The 20,426-nt window shown below is 44.2% G+C and overlaps 1 protein-coding gene across 1 annotated transcript; it reads left to right on the top strand.

Moving 5' to 3' along the window:
- Window positions 1-8,075: 8,075 nt before the first annotated feature.
- On the top strand, window positions 8,076-19,269 carry CALM1 (calmodulin 1). The gene is made up of 6 exons (XM_082838976.1): window positions 8,076-8,283; window positions 11,087-11,117; window positions 12,287-12,430; window positions 14,821-14,927; window positions 15,359-15,494; window positions 15,668-19,269. The coding sequence occupies exons 1-6, from the start codon at window positions 8,281-8,283 to the stop codon at window positions 15,694-15,696; spliced, it is 450 nt and encodes a 149-aa protein (XP_082695102.1). The 5' UTR covers window positions 8,076-8,280; the 3' UTR covers window positions 15,697-19,269.
- Window positions 19,270-20,426: the final 1,157 nt, after the last annotated feature.

Raw genomic sequence — 20,426 nt, 5'->3', positions numbered from 1 at the left:
AGGTATGAATGGACTTGTTCAGAGTATGGTGCTCTTTCACAGAAAGAAAAACTTGTTCCATGACTTTTGCAGCACCTAACCCCCAACCCAGCTGGCTACCTAGCAAATGTTACAAGCAGCAGCGTTTAGAAAGTAAAAATGGCTCGGTGGCAGCCTGTGGTATCACCATACAAAGCACAGGTTGAAATGCATGCTCTAGTCTCAAAGTACCCCAAAATACAAAGTTCCCACAGGTGTATACAAAGTCCTGAACGGCTCTGTTCCGTTCTCAACCTTTCTTTAGGATTTGAAAGTCAGAAATACCTCTATTAGAATCACTACGTCAATAGGCCATTTAAAACATGGCTTCTATATTTTGCTGCTATTCGGTTTTGAGGTCATTTCCTAGGTTTCAAACGTTGTGTGAAACAGGTGCAACTAGGAAACTTTGTGTGGCAGAGAAGAGCTAGAGCAGTGAAACGTGAAACTATAAATCAGTTCTCTGAGTCACAAATCTCTTCGGCTGCTCTAGAAGACAGTGATGACTCAGCAGCATTCCACTGGCATGGTGGAGGGAATGAGTCTGCGAGGGCTTGTTGCCCTGGGCACCAGCCTGTTGGGGGCGTGGAAAGATGGGAGACCTTGGATCTTCCCACTGCTGAACTGTTAGACTGCTTCAGATTCCCTGACTGTTCTGAATTGCCTTCTATCTGACCTTTGCCATGTTTAGCTGATTGATGTTTTAGATATTACAAACAACCACAACTTGTATTTGTCTCGCTAGGTATTTATTATTTACAAACTAATTCGACATTCTTTTCACGCATGTAACCCTCACACAAGCCCTTGAGGTTTTGTTATTACACCCATTTTACAGATGAGATGGCTGAGTCTGTGTGGTTAACTGGCCAAGGAAATAGTCATTTAACCTGGCAAATAATATGCCACAATATTATCCTCTTCTTGGGAAATAACTGTTTTCTTTGTCAAAACAATAAAAATAACCAAGCCTTTTGCTGAAATAAGACAAATTTCTTTCGTTTTGGTTTATAGAGGAGGGTGTGAGAAGAAAGGGGGCACACCACTACTCAGTTGTACAGCTTAAAAACTCTCCTGAAGGCAAACATTTTCAGGGACCAAATGATCCAGTCATCTTGTTGTGATGCCTAGAGTTGGTTTATTAGCCAACGACTCGGAGTCTCTACTTAGGATGAATAAGACTCAAGAAGCATCTTCACTGGACTTAGACAGAGATAGTTCCAGTTTTTCTGTTCAACTACAACTTGCCTTTGGCCGTATTTTCTCCATATAGGAAGCAGGGAATGGATCCAGTCATGTGAAAGTGGGGAAAGAATTGCAGAAGGAGGAAGGATCAGCCCAGGTCCATACGTGCTCAGGGCTGTAGAAGGGTACCGGTCAGGATCAAAGCAGGAACAGTCTGGCCTATTCCTGAGGAAGTGTGATCTGCCACCAAATCTAGGGAGACTCATTTCTGGTGGTAGTTCCGGTGGTAGTATTAAAGCGAAAGACTTCCTTTTCCTTTTCTCTCTGCTTTGGAAAATTCACTTCTCATATCCTCTCTAGCCCAGTAGTGAATTGAGCTCACCACTAATCAATTAAATAATCTATTGATATTTATTATCAGGTACTGTGCTGAGCTCAGAGTATAAGATGGTAGCTTCTGCTACTACCTGGTTGAGGAGATGAAATACATGAAAAGATAATATCAAGTAGAAATGGGTAAGAGGTGTAGGCATTCAGAAGAGAGGAAGTATCATTCAGAGCTATGATAATTGGGAAAGTTTGAAAGATGTGTGATTTAAAGAGGACATGAAGGACTGGTAGGATTTAGATTGGTGGTGAGGATCTGGACACTGAGAATGGCATGGAAAAGGCAGTGAGTTGGGAGGGCAGAATGAGTATTCAGGGGTCAGAGACTAAACCAATTTGTCTGAGGCAGAGAATTCATATTTGTAGAATAACAAAAGTAATGCTGAAAAAGTAGATCAACAGACTGTTGAAGGGCTTTGAATGCTAGGCACAAGGACTTTGCATTTTATCTCCTGCAGGCATTGGGGAGCCTCTGAAAGTTTCTGAGCAGAGAAGTGACAGGATGAAGCTAATTTGGGTGACTGACTGTGTGCTGCATGTATCAGAAGGGAACAAACTCATTGGGATGAACAAAGAATAATGGATGTGGTACTAAAAATTTGGAACCCTCAGGATTCTTGATCCAGGCAAACATGATGCTCCTTCCTTTTTTTAGATCTCTAGAATGGTGCTGTCCAATAAAACTTTTGTGATGATGGAAATGTTCTGTGCTGTCCAACACGGTAACCACTAGCTATGGGGGCCTACTGAGTACTTGACTGTGGCTAGTGAAACGAAGGAACTACATTTTAAAATTTTAATTATTTTGAGTTAAATAGCCACACGCAGCTAGTGGCTACTCTACTGAACATCATGGCTCCAGAAGGCAGGATAAAGGCTATTCATTATGATTCAAAACCAAACCACACAGTTACCAAAATAAATCTTAATTCTCTTGGAATTGGTGAGGCCCATTCTTTGGTATAATCCACATTCAGCATCAGTTTCTCTGATTTATCATTATGGCCCAGTTTTCTGCATATCAAGACCTCAGTGAATGTACCAGTTTGTGCGGATCACTGGCTCTGCCCTTCAGGCAAACTGAATCACCCCAAAACCTGCCATTCCAGCTTACCACTGTGGCTACACAGCCCTCAGATGACTAGTTGTTAAATCATCTATAAGCTGCTAAATGCCTATTGTTGCATGGATGTCTTAGACCTGCTCTCTGGTATGACCCCCACTGTAGCACATGTGGTAGAAATGAGAAGTTGCTGGTTACTGTTCGGGTGTTGATTAAAGCCACTTTTGCACTTGACTTTTGGATTAATGGGGAAAATGGTGACTCAGGAATTTCCAAAATAATATGGCTTAGAGAATACATTGCTCAGTAGGTCAGCTGCATTGTTTTAAAAAAAAGTTTAAATTTAGTGTAAACACCTAAAGCACAAAAACTATGATCTTGTCCCATTGGGCGTTTTAGAATCTGAATTCACATACTTGGTCCTTAAGTCTATAACTGTTGGCTGCCTGTGACTTAAAATTCAGTCCATTAAAGCACAGACCTAACGAGGCCCAAGTCATGGGTCCAGTCTCATTAATGGTCAATTATTTTGCTCTGTTCTCACACTTGCTGTGTTGCATATTCATGACCTTGGTCACAAGGGTGGACCAAGCCAGAAAGGGAATAGTGCAAATCCATGACCACAGCTACTAGCAAAAGAAGCACAAGCCCTGTGAATGGAGGGCAAGATGTGTCCTCTACTATACAGAAGAAAGTGTTTAAAAAACAAACAAGAATTGGGCACATATGCAAGGTGAATGGTGCTATTTGGAAATATTTCACTTTAGATCATTAACTAAATATACTGATGAACCCTGCAAGCTGGAACACACAGTAGGACATGTAGTGGTCTGGTTATGATTCACTTAAAATTCTGGGACACTAAATAGACATATGCTAAAATTGATAATGTTTTTCTCATGGTAATAAGTCATGGCCTAACACTTGCTTATTTTGTTACAATGGTAACACATTTCAAATTTGAATGTAATGTTAGAATTTTCCCTGTATTCTTTACCTATCTAAGAGTCATTCATAAAATATAATAGCAAAAAAAAAGATAATAGCAAAATTTTATATGGAAAAATAATGAGGTATTTTGTCATTGATAGGGATAGTAAAGCTTGTGTAATAATCCTGTATAACATTTAATGAAATGTAAATCCACACACAAACAGCAAGAACCTGTTCTGGCTATTGGAGATGATTAATGAGGAAGACAATCCCAAATGGTGGATCATCATCAAATTATATTGGACGATGGGGCAGAGAAGGAGGGAGCTGGGGATGGTGGAGAGGTAGAAGACAAGATTTCTTTCCTGTGAGACAGCTTACAAATTCCTTAAGGAAAATCCTCTAACTAGATAATCCATCCACGAAGACACAACAGACTATGGTTATATTCAGTGAATGAATTTAGACTGGTTACTTTGTAAAAACCATCAAACCAACCATTCACCTCTCTTTCACTCTCTCTCTCTCTCTCTCTCTCTCTCTCTCTCTCTCTCTCTCTCTCTCTCTCACACACACACACACACACACACACAGTCATTTTCTCAAAAGACTGTAAGCTCCATGAAGGCTAGGAGATCTATCTATCTATCTACCTACCTATCTACCTATCTATCCATCCATCCAATCATCCATCTCTCTCCGTGTTTAATTTAAAATACCAACTCCCAGGGCTTCCCTGGTGGCGCAGTGGTTGAGAGTCCGCCTGCCGATGTAGGAGACGTGGGTTCGTGCCCTGGTCCGGGAAGATCCCACATGCCGCGGAGCGGCTGGGCCCGTGAGCCATGGCCGCTGAGCCTGTGCATCCGGAGCCTGTGCTCCGGCAACGGGAGAGGCCACAACAGCGAGAGGCCCGCATATCGCAAAAAAAAAAATTTTAATAAATAAAATTAAATAAAATACCAACTCCCAAAGATACAGCATGGAATAGGACTGGGATTAGGGAGTCCTTGGCTATCTCTTTCAATGAAAGCATATAGTCAACTAAATGTTTGACAGTGAGCAAGTCTCCTCACCTCTTTAGGTCTCCTCTGCAAAATGAGAAATGTCCTCCAAGTAGGAAGCATCACAAAGTAAAAGTTTTTCTTTTTCTTATGCATTCTACTCCTTGTGTGGGAGATACAGCTATTACTACATTCCTATGATCTTATTTTAGTTTTAAATCCTTGGGTAAGAAGTATCTCTTTAACAACCAAATTTGAAACTTATTCTTTGTGCTCCTTCCAAAAAATTAAATTCTATTAAAAATTCTATTAAATTACAAGAGATATAGTGTAATGCTTACATGTTTGGTCCTCTGAAATAGATTTTTGGGTTCCACCACTTAAATTAGGCAAATCGCTGAATCTCTCAGTGCCTTGATTTCTACATAAGGATAATAATGACACTGGCCTCACAGGATGGGCAGGAAGATGAAATAATACAGTTAGCACAGAGCCTGGCCATAGCCAATGCTCAGCAAATGTTAATTTTTAAGCCATTCCCATTTCTCCATTTGCCCTCTTCATCTTCAGTATATGTATATTTGTGTGTATACACGCATATATGAAATAATGTATAATATATATTATACATGTATATTTTATAATAACGTATATTATAATCTCAGGCACACCGTTTTACAGCTGGAAGGAATTTTTAGATTAAATCTAAACCTCTTGTTTTACCCCTGAGTATGTAAAATTATTACATTTTTATTCTTTCTGTTAGACTCAGATAGGTAATCAGGTTAGTGACAGAAATGATATTCGAACTTGAGATTCCTGACTTGGGGTTGCATTCTTTCTATTTTTCTTCAATTTAACATTACTTTATATAAATAATAATAACCATTTTCTATCAATATTATGAAATATTCCATAGTTTTTTGGTTCTCAGTAAATTATGACTTCATAATAATGTGACTTATTTTCTTGATTCTTGATCTTTTCATAAATTAGGAAGTTTATTCACTTAAAGAAATCTTTAATGAACACCCAGTGATCGTCTAGGAGGTCGGAAGAACCTGCTTCAGGAAACAGGTAAATCTTCACACGGTACCTTTAAAAATTTCAGGTATTAATTTCACGAATATATAATCTAATATTAGAGCCCCTGAGCAAGATCTTGGGCAAGTCACTTGACCTTCTTATATTTCAATGTGTCAAACTGGCCGTAAAACTGAGTAAAGCATGACCTCATTATAAATCCAATTAGACTTGAAAGCTAAGATGTGATTTGATACATTAAAGAATTACCAAAAGGGAACTCTAGCTGGTAAAATATGAAGAATCACAATAATGAATTTTACTATAATAAGTAAAATGATTCTGAAATACAGTTTTTAGCAAGTAAAATCATGAAAAAGTTTCACAGTGTTTTATTTGGGTGAAATAGGTTAAATGATAGAGGAAGAAATATTATTTTAGAAAATGCCTGGTTTTCAAAACCATAGATTGTAGCAACTTAATTATAAGGCGTGGAAGACTATTAGAACGTAATAAACCCTTAACAAACACATTTTATTTCTAGGCCACTATTTCCCCCTACCTACACAATGTATGCCAAGTTTTAAAATGTATTTAACTAACTACTGTATGAAAACCTGGCAAAAGAATACAAATTCCCTTAGTGTGTTTAGCCATTTAGACTGTAACTCACTGTATTACTGAATATTCTTTTAACTGACTTTATATTAGTCCCTTTCCCCCTATTTCCAACTCTCCTATTAATATATACATTTAAAAAAATATATATACATATATTTTATTCCCACTCAGGTTACCCCTGTGAGCACAAGATGGTGATGATGACGATGGCGATGACAATGACAGTGATTGGTAGATGTGTTAACTGGATGATGTCTTTCTCATCTGCAGAGGGAAGGCAGTACCATTCCCTGGCTTGCTGCTACAGCTTCTCTTTAAATCGTACAGCAGGTTCACCCTTTCTGCAGCATTCCAGAAGGAATATCAGTAAGAACAGTTCCACAGATGCTTGTCTGAGGTTATCACAGAAGTCCTGGGGCATCTACAATGTGCCTGAACATTTTCCATTGTTTTACATCTTTCTGCAGACTTTGTCAAAGCCAGAAACAAACACAACCAAGCAAAGCCCTTTCAAGCAGAGCTTGTCAATCGCACACTTTGCCACATTCTCTGAAACAGTAAGCAAATGATAACTTGCAACTGTTGCTCAAGCCCTGTAAACAAAAGATCAAATTCTGTGCTCTGCCTTGGCCAAAAAAGAAACTGCAGCATTTTGTCAAGATTTTTACAAAGTTCTGGGCTTCAAATTTACAACTGGTACTGTCGTTTCTCTAGTATACAGAAAATTGAAAACATTAGTAAATTTAAAGATTAAAATACTACTTGAAAAAGCATATAATTAAGATTGTACATTAAAGAATGGTCTAGCTCCATAGTAGAGTCAGTCAGCTGTGTGTTCTAGCTCTAATCTAGGGGATTCTATGTATCTATTTTTCTCCTTCTTTGTTTGTACGGGCATATGAGTAAAGATCTGATCTCTCTCAGGACCAGGTAATTAACAAAAAACCCAAAACCAAACAAACAAAAAAATTAAAGCATGTGTTTTAAAGTCTATAGAAGAAGCACAGATACATTAATTTCAATAAGACTGGGGTCAGGATGAATAGTATTTTCTACAGGAAAAAGAGAACCAAACAGTAGGAGAGGGAGATTATTCAGGCATAAAAAAAAAAAAAAAATCAGTGGAAACGTAAAAACATTAAAATAAGACTGGCTAAGCATATGAACACAACACAGATTTAGCAACTGAGCATATATTAATTTGTCTCTGATATTACTTCAAATTTTCAAAAGCAAACGTCTGACCAATTTCTTGCACGAGGCCCACTGCCCTTCCCCTTCCAGACCCCTCTCCCCGGCAGCAGCAGGAGAGCGGTCAATTCCTGTCCCAGCTCCCCGCGGCCGCCCCCTACCCTAGGACCGCCCGCAGCTCCCCAACGGAGGCGGCCAGCTGGGGACGACGAGGCCAGGGGCACCCGGGTGCCCCAGCGGAGCGGTAGGAGATGTGAGGTGGGGGTAGGAGGGGGGCCCACAGGTGGGGGTGGGGCTGGGGTGAGGGGCCTTGGGCTTCTGAAGCCCAGGGCCGCCCCAAGTCGGGGCTATGCTGACGTTCCGTCCTCGCCCCGGCCCCGGTGAGCATCTCCGGGGACTCTTCGCCGCACCTGTCCCGCGACCCTGCACCTCTCCCCTCACCCTTCGCATTTGGGTCTCCAGCCCCGGCCCGCCGCGGCTTGCGCGCAGGGGCCGGCGGGAGGCCGGGCTCGGCTGGGGGCGGGGCCGAGTGGCCAAGGCCCGGCCCTCGCAGCGCAGCTCAGAACGAGGCGGCCGCGGCTGAGGCGGAGGGATACCGAGCGCCGTATATATATCGCGGAGCGCAGGCTCGCACTTCGACAGTGGTGCTGGGAGTCTCGCGGACGCGGAGCCGTTACTCGCAGTTGGGCGGCGGCGGCGGCGGTGGCGGCGGTGGCGGTGGCATAGCGCTCAGCGCTCACAGCGCCTTAGCAGCAGCAGCAGCAGCAGCAGTAGTAGCAGAGGCACCCCTGCGGTCACAGCCCCGGCGCAGGTGCAGCCACCCTTGTTCTCTCTGCTCTTCCTCCGTTCGCTCGCACCATGGTAGGTCGGGAGTGGCAAACGCCGGCGTAGCAGCTGCCGGCCCATGATTTCTTCCCCAATTTTTAGTTCAGCCTATTTTTTACTCCTCTTTTTCTTTTCTTTGTTGGGTTTTTTTTTTTCATTTCTGGGTGTTACGAAGCAGGTGCGGTTTAGGATGCATTCCGGATTTGCATCTCGGTTTCCTCGGCCAGGGATCCTCATTTAAATTTTGGTGCGTCTTGGAGCTGGGATTGGCCGTGGGCTGTTCGCTGGCAGGGGCTCTGGCCCCAGCTGAATCGGAGCCATCTGCATCCACCCCCCTCCCCCAGTCCGCACCACTGCATCCAGCGCGCCGCACCCGGGCTGCCCGCAGCGCTTCGCCTCTGCCCCGGGGGGCGGGGGAGCCGGGCGGGGCCGGGCACTAGACCCTGGCTCGCAGGCAGCTGGGCGGGCGGGCAGCAGAGAATGAATGGGCCGGAGCGAGTCGGTGGCGCACGTTGCTCCTGCCGGGATGTGGGGGGCGCCGTCAGCCTTCCCCCAACACTGCTGTCCCCGTTGGGCGCTCTCTCCCGGCGCTCTTTCCTCCTCCCTCCCGGGGGGCGCGGCGCGGGCGTGGGCTGGGAAGGAAGGAGCCGGGGAAGGGTGGGGTGGGGGCAGGAAGGCGCGGGGTGGGGGGCGGAGAGGGCGGAAGCGGCGGGCCGGCCGCCCTGCTCCCGGGCGGGGCCCTGCGGCGTGGCCGGGGCTCGTGTCTCGTGGGTTCGCCCCCCTGCAGCCCCCCACCCTGTGCGGCAGTAAAGGCGTGCGGGAGCCTCGGTACACCAGGAGGTCCCTTCCCGAGGGAGGCGCTCGGCTCGCGCTAATTGGGGCGGGGGACAGGCGGGGGAGGAGGGAGCTGGCGCGCAGCTCGGCTTCCAGCAGAGACGCAAAGTTTCTGCTCTGGGAGGCGGTGGCGGCGCGGCGGGCTCGCCGCCTCGGGGAGCAGAAGCGGGTGGGGGGCGCGGGGCGGACTGGGCCTCCGCCTGCCGCGCAGCCGGGGGGTGGGGTTGGGGGTGGGAGTGGGGGTTCTCCCTGGCCTGGGAGGGCGGCGCCCCCTTGAACCCGCCTGCACTCGGGGCCCGGCCCTTCGCCCGGCGTTTTCTCCGCCCCGAGCCACTTCCCAGTCCGAAGGGAGATGCCCTCCACGTTTCCGCTTTCTCTGCAGCCTCTAGATTGCCAGATGCGGCTGTGCGCCTCGCTGGGTGTTTTCCATAGCCCCTTTCCTCTCTCGGCGGGCAGGGCTGACATCACCCACAGCGTTTTCTGGCTTGGCGGGGTGGGGAGGTGGCTCCCGGCAGGTTCAGCGCACCTTCGCCCCCAAGGCCAGCGCGGTCCGGTGGTCGGCGTGTATTTCTTTGTCGAGGAAGGCTGATGCTCTCGATAACCACTCTAATGCGAGAATTTTGCGGCGAGGTGAGACTGTCTCCACGGTGAGGTGACAGCTTCTCTTGCGAGGTGTGGCAGCGCTTCCTGTTGTGCAAGACAGACGTTGCCCTGGCATTACGTAAATCATCGTGTCTCCTTCATTCGGTATAAAGAAGACCAACGTGCTATGTCTGGGTTAGAAAGGAAGGAAGACCCAGTTCTAATTTGAAAACATAAGTGTCTGATATAAATCAGTATATGGGAACATCATTCCTATTGTGAAAGTTTTCACTTATGAGTTAGAATAAACTTAATGCCGTCAGCTTTCTAATAGGACTTATTCTGGAACTGGCTTCATTAGGCGTCCTTCATTAATATAAAAATACATATTAGCTCTCCTTGAGATCTCGAATTCCCCTGGCTGGAGGCACAGGTTCAGTGTTGCTGAGGCCAAATAATGCAAGTGAGAATTACCTTCGTGGCCGTTACCACCTCTAGTCAAGTATTTCTATTATGAGCAGCTCTTACGTCATCCATAAAGTAGGTAAATATTCTCTAACAAAGTTAATAGTTTCTCTCCAAAAAAGGGAGGGCGCAGTCTCATAATTATTATGTAGTTTCTTTGTACTTAATTTTTGCAGTTTTCTAACAGCTTAGCTGTAGGACAGTTCCATTTTTTCCTGGCTCCTGAGTCAGGATAATTTGACCAAGGGCATTTAGCTGTTCTAAATTTTAGGCTTTTAACAAATAGCTGCCTAATTTAAATGATTGGAAAGCACTTGTTACGTGGGAATGAAGTCGGTAGGATAACCCATTGCTGTATAATTTTTTCCATTGAATTGTGTCTCATAAAATAGATATAAAAGCCTGTTAATCCAACCCAATGACATTATGTAACGCCAGTTTGGAGCTTTGGAGTGCCTGCAGCAATGCGCAAGGTGCACTAAAAGTCTGCCCCTGGACCCAATCCTGGCTGCTGTGACAGCAGCAGCAGGCTGGGTCCCTTCTTGGATGGAAGCGGGGACTGTGGCACCCCTGGTGCAGTAGGTGGCGCTCTTCTTTCTCAGAGCCTGCCCCTGCAGCCGATGCAGTGGGCCTTTTGCCACTAGAGGTGCCATTTTTCAAACTATGAACTGACCCTTCCTAGTTAGACTGCAGAGTGTATAGCCATAGGCCCAGAGAAGAAAACCCGAAATGAGATGTTGTCACTTCCTTTGCCATCCTTTGTTTTTAAAATAGCGTAAAGGGTTCCCTTTATTCTAATTGTTTTTATTAAATGACTTTGCTGAAGTTTTCAAACAGCTGATTTTTTTTTTGAGATTGATTTTTGAAAGATCACTATTAAAAGTGTAATTGGAAAAACCATGTTGACCTCGATCAAACTCTGGTGGATTGAATTATAACCTTTTCTTTTTCTATGTAGGCTGATCAGCTGACCGAAGAACAGATTGCTGGTAAGTTGATGATTTCAGGGAGTTTCAGTAGACCGGAACTAGGCAGACTCAGTTCTGGTGACTCCTCGGTCCCCTCCCCCTATAGTCTGAGCAGTTTTCTAAGAATTTACTTAAATGAAAACAATAAGCAGAGATATTTAGGTCAAGTGTTACTCCTTGTCAGCGTTTTGGAGATAATGAGAAAGGAAGTAGAACTAAGAATACCCACATATTATACTCTGGAGTATTTGACCATGCTTCACGGTGTGCCAGGCTTTGTATATAATGAGATTGCATGGAGCCTGCTACAAAAATGTAGCAAAAATGTAGTTTAGAATTCTTATGCCATAGGTCTTTTAGTAATTCACCATGAAAGCTTGTACTTGCTATTCTAAATGGGAACGGGTGGAAATAAGTGTCAAGACCACTGTAATAATTGGGAAGGGAATGATTTAGATTTTAGCTTTTAATATTCCCTGGAGAACTTTTTTTTTTTTTTTTTTTTTTTTTTGGCGGTACGCAGGCCTCTTACTGTTGTGGCCTCTCCCGTTGCGGAGCACAGGCTCAGCGGCCATGGCTCACGGGCCCAGCCGCTCCGCGGCATGTGGGATCTTCCCGGACTGGGGCACGAACCCGCGTCCCCTGCATCGGCAGGTGGACTCTCAACCACTGCGCCAGCAGGGCAGCCCCTGGAGGACTTTTTTGAGATGGTTTCTCTTTAGGAAACCAGGAATGCCTTTGAAATACTCTGAATGCCATGTAGAGAGAACACACTGGTTACGTGGGATTGTACATTTCTGGTAACCACCTCTTCCTATGGCTGTGAAACGGGGAGTTGTTGTGGCTGTAGAAATTTAACAGGAAGGGACCATAAAGGAACATGTGGACCAATCTTCACTTGTCAGATTGGACTTAGGACTAAATTAAGTGTGTTGAAGCTTAGCCTTCCTTATGTGAGAATATTGTGGCTTTATGGAACTGGTTACCAGGAATGACGTTTGCTCTATGGACTACTGTGTGAAGGCCAGTCCAACAGAACTGCTGTGATCTTTGTTTCAGCAGATAAAGAGCAGACAGTTTCTCTTAACTTGCACAACTTGGATGGCTTGCTTTGACAAGTTAAGGAAAGGGTGTGCTGTGGCTGGGTTGGGTGAAGACATTCATTCTAAAAGGTAAACTTTTGTTTTCAGAATTCAAGGAAGCTTTCTCCCTATTTGACAAAGATGGTGATGGCACCATCACAACAAAGGAACTTGGAACTGTCATGAGGTCACTGGGTCAGAACCCAACAGAAGCCGAATTGCAGGATATGATCAACGAAGTGGACGCTGATGGTAAGGGCTTTAGCACTATGAACGAATGCCAGCGTTGTGTAATTCAAGTTCAGACATTAAAGATTGTCTTTCAGGTCCCCAGATCAAGGCAAACGTGCAAAGATCCTTTCTGTGGTTTCCTTACAGCCACTGACAATTAAAATAGAAGATTACGGGCCTGCCTTTCGCCCTGCTCACTGTCTAGAATATTTCCTGGATCGGATCACAGTATTGTTCTTTTCCACTCGCCATGACCTACAGCTCAGTCTTTTATCAACTGGCCCATGAGTCTGCACTGAGTCCTATGGGGAAAGTAAAAATAAATAGCCGTAGACCTTTTAAAAAAGCTTATTGTCTCTAAGAGGAGAAAAAAACCAAGTGAGGTGGTGGGGGAAGAGCATTCTCAGATGTTAACATGTGGAAGTGAGTACAGTGTGAGCTGTCAGTGTGGTGGTTTTTTTTTTTTGCGGTACGCAGGCCTCTTACTGTTGTGGCCTCTCCCGTTGCGGAGCACAGGCTCAGCGGCCATGGCTCACGGGCCCAGCCGCTCCGTGGCATGTGGGATCCTCCCGGACCGGGGCACGAACCCGTGTCCCCTGCATCGGCAGGCGGACTCTCAACCACTGCGCCACCAGGGAAGCCCTGTCCGTGTGTTTATTGAAGAGGATTTTGAGGATCATTGAGGCTTGGAGGTGGGGTGCATGATGATTGTAGGGGGCAGATTTATAGAAGCTAGTGGAAGGATGTGGAGCCAGAAGGGACAAGCAGTAACCCCTCCAGCAGTTGGTCACCATTTGGTTGTTCGTTCCTCTGGACTCCAGAACAGTGGACAGTAGACCTTTTATTGGGCACTTCTATCAGTAAGTCGTTTTTGATCACTTCCCCCCCAAAAGAAAACACGTTTTTTGGAAATAATATCAATTAAATTAATAATTTTAATTTATTTAATAAACTGAAGTAAATTAATCAAATCTACAGACATTGTAGAACATTAGTAAATTTTGAAAAGAGGTAGGAATAAACAATTCGGATCTAGACTACTTTCTTGATGATTGGCATGATAGTAGCCATTTAAAAATACGGTATCATAAGGTGATAAAATGGAATTACACTTCTCTGGTCATATACATTTAGAAGCAGGGGTTTTGGGTCAGCTCTTTAACAATGGTTTTACCCCATTTGAACTACTTCTAAAGACTGTTTTCATCCTTAGTAATTTGGAAAAAGGTTTTTCATAGTTCCCTCTCGTTTGACTGCTAAGGGTGACCAGCCATCTGGGAGCGTGGGGTGGCTCTCTCATGTTTTGTGTAAGCCCCGGGGAAACTGCTTGGGGACTGGCAGAGTGTATTAGGCCCTCGGGTTTTATGGAACAAGGTGGGGAAAGTTGTCTCAAGGTATAGAATCTGGTACTCACAATGAATAAATATGATGCCTAAGGACATCGCTGTGTGGCTGTAAGAGAGCATTTCAAATAATTTTGTCTTCCGTGAATGTCAATAATGCTTAAAAATTTTGGAGGCTAAATAGATTTGAAGGAATCTCTGAATTATTATTTTGATTTAAAGGTACTGGTGAAAATGAGTCACTTAACGTAAGACTTTTTTCTTCTAATTTAATTTTTGTTGCTGTTTAGTTCAAGTAACACTGTTGATCTGGTGACTTGTCTTTGGGGTGTTCATCGAGCTGTTGGTTTTAAAGGAGGAGTTGTTTGGAATACTGGCCATAGAACAGATTCTTCTGACAAAGTTTCCTGAATGTTAATAGTCTGAGCTGAGAAAACACTTTTGAGCCTTGCCCTTAATGGGAAATAAAGATACTGGAGTTGGGGAGAAAATGATTAGGTGACTTACCATAATGTGGCTGAGAAATGCCTCCTGGGGAAGACTTTGCAACACTTTATGGTCCCTGGCATAACAAAGTCAACTTTTTTCCCGCTCATAATCCTTTTCTTTCCTAAAAACATTGTGTACTCCTGGTGGCCCAATTATGGACCTTCACCAGCATCGCTAGTGCAGGCAGAGCTAGATCCGAGTGACCTCCCTAACTCTGGGGAAGGCAAACTCAGGTGCCTCCCTTGGGAGTAGAAAGATTCAGCTTGCACTGCTATGGGCTTTTTTTCCTCTTGAACTGTACAAAACCTTCAGTGGCCAAGAGTCTGTATGTGCATTTTCCTTTGCATCATTAAATGCTATCCTGGGCACTGATCACTGGTTTGAATTAAGTGAATCACATGAAATTGCCCTGTGAAGTATTTGAATAGTTTAAACCTAAGATGGCTCAACATAATAAAACAATTTACCAGTTTGTCCTAGCAAATGCTTACTGTTCTATAAAGTGGTTCTAAAACTATCACTCCAGGGTAGCGTCACTGGAGCGCTTATTTTACATGAGCTTTTGTTTTTTTATTTGAGGCAATGGCACCATTGACTTCCCAGAATTTTTGACTATGATGGCTAGAAAAATGAAAGATACAGACAGTGAAGAAGAAATCCGCGAGGCATTCCGAGTCTTTGACAAGGTAACCCTGCGTCTGCATTGCAGACTGTGCTTAAATATGGCTTTCTGGCTGTCATTTCTAAAAGCTTTAACGTTCTGTTCTAGTTAGAACACTTACCTAACTGCCTGAGCCTCTGTAATCTCATTTTCAGATATCCTGACTTATTGTAGTAACCTTATCAGATGAGAGTAAACATAATAAATAGTAGAGAAATTTTGAACCAAGTTTCTTGATTGTGACTTTCAATTTCTGTTTGCTTTTCAAAAGCCCCTGCAGTGTCTGCATTGCCTGACTGCATGTGTTTAGTAGGTAGAAGTGGGAACTGGAGATGGAGAATTGTCGACATACACACAGTTGGCAGTAACTTGAGGGGCTTAATTAAGTCAAAGGCCTACTTGCCCACACCGAACCACTATGAGTCCCTACCAGTAACAGTTGCTGAATGTTCACAGGATGGCAATGGTTACATCAGTGCTGCAGAACTACGTCACGTCATGACAAACTTAGGAGAAAAACTAACAGATGAAGAAGTAGATGAAATGATCAGAGAAGCAGATATTGATGGAGATGGACAAGTCAACTACGAAGGTAACACACCAAGTTTCTTCAGCTTAGTTTTTAAGTTTTCCCTTTAGGATCTATAAACAAGTTAACTACTTGAACTAGATTTTTTTTTTTTTTCCTTATGCAGAGTAGAGACGTTATGTTCATTAAAGCTGCTTTTGAAGATAACCGAAAGTTATGATTATTTGTCTTTTCAGAATTCGTACAGATGATGACTGCAAAATGAAGACCTACTTTCAACTCCTTTTTTCCCCCCTCTAGAAGAATCAAATTGATCTTTTACTTACCTCTTGCAAAAAAAAAAAAAAATTCATTTACTCATTCTGTTTCTATATAGCAAAACTGAATGTCAAGAGTACCTTCTGTCCACACACACAAAAAATCTGCATGTATTGATTGGTGGTCCTGTCCCCTAAAGATCAAGCTACATCAGTTTTCCGATATAAATACTTGTCCTACCTTAATGATAAGGAAGCACTTAGTGGACACCTGGCAGGTCCGTCCGCTCATGGTTAATACACTGTTTGGGCTGGCCAGTTTTTCATGCATGCAGCTTGACAGTTGAGCACAGTCAGGCGTTTGTATTAAAAATGAAAAACAAAAAAACAAATTCAAAGCCTGCTCAAAGGGGCTCTAGTTCAATTTGTTACCATAAACCATAAAAGCTGGTTTACTGAAAACAGACATTGGAGATTGGTTTACCTCAGGATGCTGTGGAAGAGAAACTGCCCAGGCATAGCCCCACTAGCAGGATGGCCCTCTTGTAACTTCCCCGTGCCCCTACCTGTCGTGACCGGGACACACCCTGGTGGCATGCCCACGTGTGTTGGTTTAGCCTTGTCTGCATTGTGCTAGAGCGGAGTGGGTGTCAGGCTATCACCATTCATACAAATTTTTAAAAACCTTCATCAAGGGAGCGTCTTTGGACTCTCTGTTTTTAAAACCTTCTGAACCATGACTTGGAGCCAGCAGAGTAGGCTGTGGCTGTGGACTTCAGCACAACCATCAACATTGCTGTTCAAGAAATTACAATTTACGTCCATTCCAAGTTGTAAATGCTAGTTTTTTTTTTTTCCAATAAAAAGACCATTAACTTAAAGTGGTGTTAAATGCTTTGTAAAGCTGAGATCTAAACGGGGACAAGGCAGTTGGAGGGGAGGCAAGTGTACCTTTAAATGCCCACAGCCCAGCATTGGGTTTCCCTCCCTCCCTCCCTCCTGAAATCCCAGCACCAACTGCTGAGCCTGAGACCTTGCCTAAAACCAAGCAGATACCGATTGCTTCATCTTATTTATGGACATGTAGGTCTACTTGTATTTTCACTGGGGGGGGAGGGGGGAAAGTGAATTATGGTAACTTAATGATTATTCAGGCGGTAGAGCTCTTAATGAAGGAAAAAAACCACTTTGTCTCAAGCATGTATTTAGGGGTTCTTATCAATTGTGCTGCTGATTACCTGTTTTATGTAACTACTTGAGACCATCTGTGCAAAAGACATGATTTAGTGTGTCTGTAATTCAATCCTCGCTGTGTGTGGTAGAAGCAGTCACTTTTCTAAGCCAGGCTTTTCATGCCTAAAAGACACTACCAGTCACCTTTTGATTCACAGTTTTTAATTTATGATTATACTTACCTTAGACTCCTTTTACTTTTTCTTTTTTTTTTTTTTTCGGTTGACTTGACTTTGCTTCCCCACCCCCCTAGTAGAACTAATGCTAGCTCCCAGCTTGAAAGTAACACTCCCAGCCCGGAGGGAATTTTGTGTTTCTTGATAAACCTGTAACCAAAACTCAGAGATGCTGGTACTGGTCTTTGCAGTGGGATTGGTTTGCTTAAAAGCTCCCTAAAAGGCGTTTGGATTTAGTGCAGACCTCTTTTTGAAGTGAAGGCTGAATGTGCATTTTTCAGGGTGTTAACTTGGTTGTATCTTATTAGCGAGGAGATTTGGATTTTGAGTGTTTCTGTGAGAAGTTTTACTTTGCCAGGGAACAGCGGCAGGCTGCTAGTGAGGCAGTGAGAAGCTCTTGGCAGCCAAATGGGTGCATTCGGGGCTGTTTTACGGAGACCCTCAGCTTCTCCCTCTCCTACTTCTCGTCTCTCTGGCACTTTGCAGCTCTTTAGTTTTCCCGCCAGAGGGGTGGGTCAGAGCAGTGGAGAGGAGCCTGCCCATCTGCCTTTGCTGCTGGTCCTTAGACCCGGTGGTTGGAAGAAGAGAGGTTGACGTCATGAGCTGGGCTTGGCTTTCACAACTCCTTGAATCTGGAAGGAACATCTCAGAATACCTCGGGGGTTTTCTTCTGGTGAGACAGGACTGGGGTTTCTCCTTCGAGTAAGTTAATAACCTGGATGTTTCTTGCAGGGAGGTCAAGTAGCCTGACTGTTGACCCACTCTCAGGCCTGTGGCCGATGACCTCCTGGTAGTTTTAAAAAGGGTTGAGGGCGATTTGGCTTGTTTTTCAGAAACTTTGCCTTCTATCTTACCCTTTCACCAAGTTTTTTTCTAGAAGCTGGGTGGACTCCACGTTAGTGGTCCTGCAGTCTTTCCTAAAAGACTATTCTTGAAACCAGATTCTTGAATGGCCCGGATCCTGTACGGGAACCAGAAACCTTTCCCCCAGGGGATGCTGAGTTCCACTTTGATGCACAGGGAACTCAGTCCACTGTAGCCTTTCTCTCTGGCCTTTGAGGGGGACGACCAGCCCAGGGGTTGAGTGTTTGCAGTCTGCAGGGGTTTGTGAGAGGAAATAGCTGGATGAGGTGGCAGTACTGTGAAAGTTGGTCAGCACCTTCCTGTAAACTCTTGCCCTACTTCTAACTGCTCTATAAATATATATATATATACACACATATATATATATATACACACACATATATAAAGTGACTAGTTTAACTGGCATCCCGCAGGAGCCTGAGACTTGCCATAAAAAACTGCTGAGTCCTTGGCATATCCCTTCATAGCTTTGTTCTCCATCTGTTCAGGGTAGGTGTCAAGCAAGGTAAATGTATCTTGATATTTCAGATGGACTTTTGATGTACTGTTGCCAAGGAAGGTTTTTTTCTGATTTTTTGACAAACGAATTTTTGCACACTTTAAATTGGTGTCTTTCGGCAACTTAAATCACATTGAAAATTAGCTACTGTACATATTTTTATATTCTCTTTATAAATGCATGTCTGACTGTACTTGTAACCATATTGTAACACGTGGCCGCCCAGTAGGCCTCGTGCTGCTGTGGCCCCGTCGGAGTAGCAGCATATTAGCAGCCCCTCAGCATACTGGGAACTTCTTCCTAAACAAAGAATGTAAATTTGGTCAAGTCTGCTCTTGGTTCATTCAATTATTTTTAACATTTGAATTAATTATTGTATATCCTAAATACATTTATCCTTTTGGCAGTGACTAGATTCCACGAATGTGTCTTAATCTATCCCTTCAGCTGGCGGTTACTATCATCTTTTTTGATCCCTTGAAGTTACCCTGTAGGAGACAGAAATTCTTTGCTGTCTGTATTCCTCAGAGTGGGAAGGTAGTGGCATGGGTGGAGTGTGTGTTCTTTCTCCAAATCGATTATAATGTTCATTAAACATGTCTGTAGCAAAGATGGTGGCAGTTGTTTTGTTGCCGAAGTCACCCTTCGCCGTGGCGATTTGCGAAGATGCACTTGAACGTTTCTGTAAATCGTGAGATGAACTGTTTGGAGATTTAACCACCTTTCTGATGGGGGACCAACTCTATGGAAATTGTAAATAAGTTCTATTTATAAACCTGGCACTGTATTCAATAAACATTTCTGCAGCCTTTCATCTCTAACTGCGAACTCTGTAGGTTTTTAGCTCGCAATGCTTTCCATTCCTTTTGCTCAATGAACAAGCTACACCTGCCCTCAGCTGTGATTCCACCTGGGCCCTAGCGTGGTAGGGGAGGGACCAGAAACACCACAGACACATCCCACTACGGCCTTACCCTGGTTTTAAAGTTTAGGTGTCGATAGCTGACGTCTTAGCCCAATCTCTTGGCATATTAATGTATCTGTGTTTGCCTTACGTGGAAAATTCACACCGTAAAAAGATTCATTCCTCTTTAACTTCAGGGTTAATCCAAGTCTCTTTAGGAATTGTGTGAAGAAGTACACTTTAAACATTAGATGGGAATTTAGATACTAGATGGGAATTTAACATTACATAAGCACATGCCTCTGCCCATGTCCAGAGCAGGGCAGTGGAGGCTACAGCTTCCATGCAGAACCTTGGAGTTGAAACCTTGCCCTTAATCAGTGCCATCCCAGACCCTGGTTTCTAGACAAGGTTCTCTAGCAGGAAAGGCCATCTCCTGGCTGCCACCTGTGTTTCCAGAAGGATCTTCCCCAGGCTGCCTTGCCCATTTCCTTTCTTCCCACTGCACAGAAGCACAAGAGGGCTGAGAAGAACGGGAATGATCACAGGGTAAGCCCCTGCTTTGGCCAGAGGGCTTGAGACACAGCCAGCCCCTTGTCTACAAGGATGGAGACACCACTGTGGGGACAGAGCCCTCTGCGGAGACTTTAGGCCCGGCTCCTAGTTTTGCTTCTGTCCTTCTGTAGCCATGGACAGGTTCTTTACCTCTCTACACCTCAGTTAAAATCAGATTATTGGACGAGGTACATTCTACCTGTGGCTTTCTAGTATTGTGACCAACCCAGCTTGGCGTCACTTGGTGTTTAAATTGAAATTGCAGCCTAAAGGGTGGGAGGCAAAAGAGTGTAGGTATGCTGTACACTTGGAGATGACAAATGACATTTTAAAAGTCTCAGCAGCTCCCTGTTGGGGGTGGAGCGGAGGGTAAGCTTGCTCTTAACACTGTGATGTAATACTGGAACGGGGGTCAAAGAAACATCATGAAGTGACTTCCATCCTCTTGGCAGCACAGAAATAGGAAGCTACCATTCACTGCCTGCAGGAGATTCAGTCCAAGTGACG

Source organism: Leucopleurus acutus (assembly GCF_964270905.1).
Source record: "Leucopleurus acutus genome assembly, chromosome: 1".
In the NCBI taxonomy this organism is placed as follows: domain Eukaryota; kingdom Metazoa; phylum Chordata; class Mammalia; order Artiodactyla; family Delphinidae; genus Leucopleurus; species Leucopleurus acutus.
Note: the sequence above shows the minus strand (reverse complement) of the source record. Positions and strands in the feature narration are given on the sequence as shown.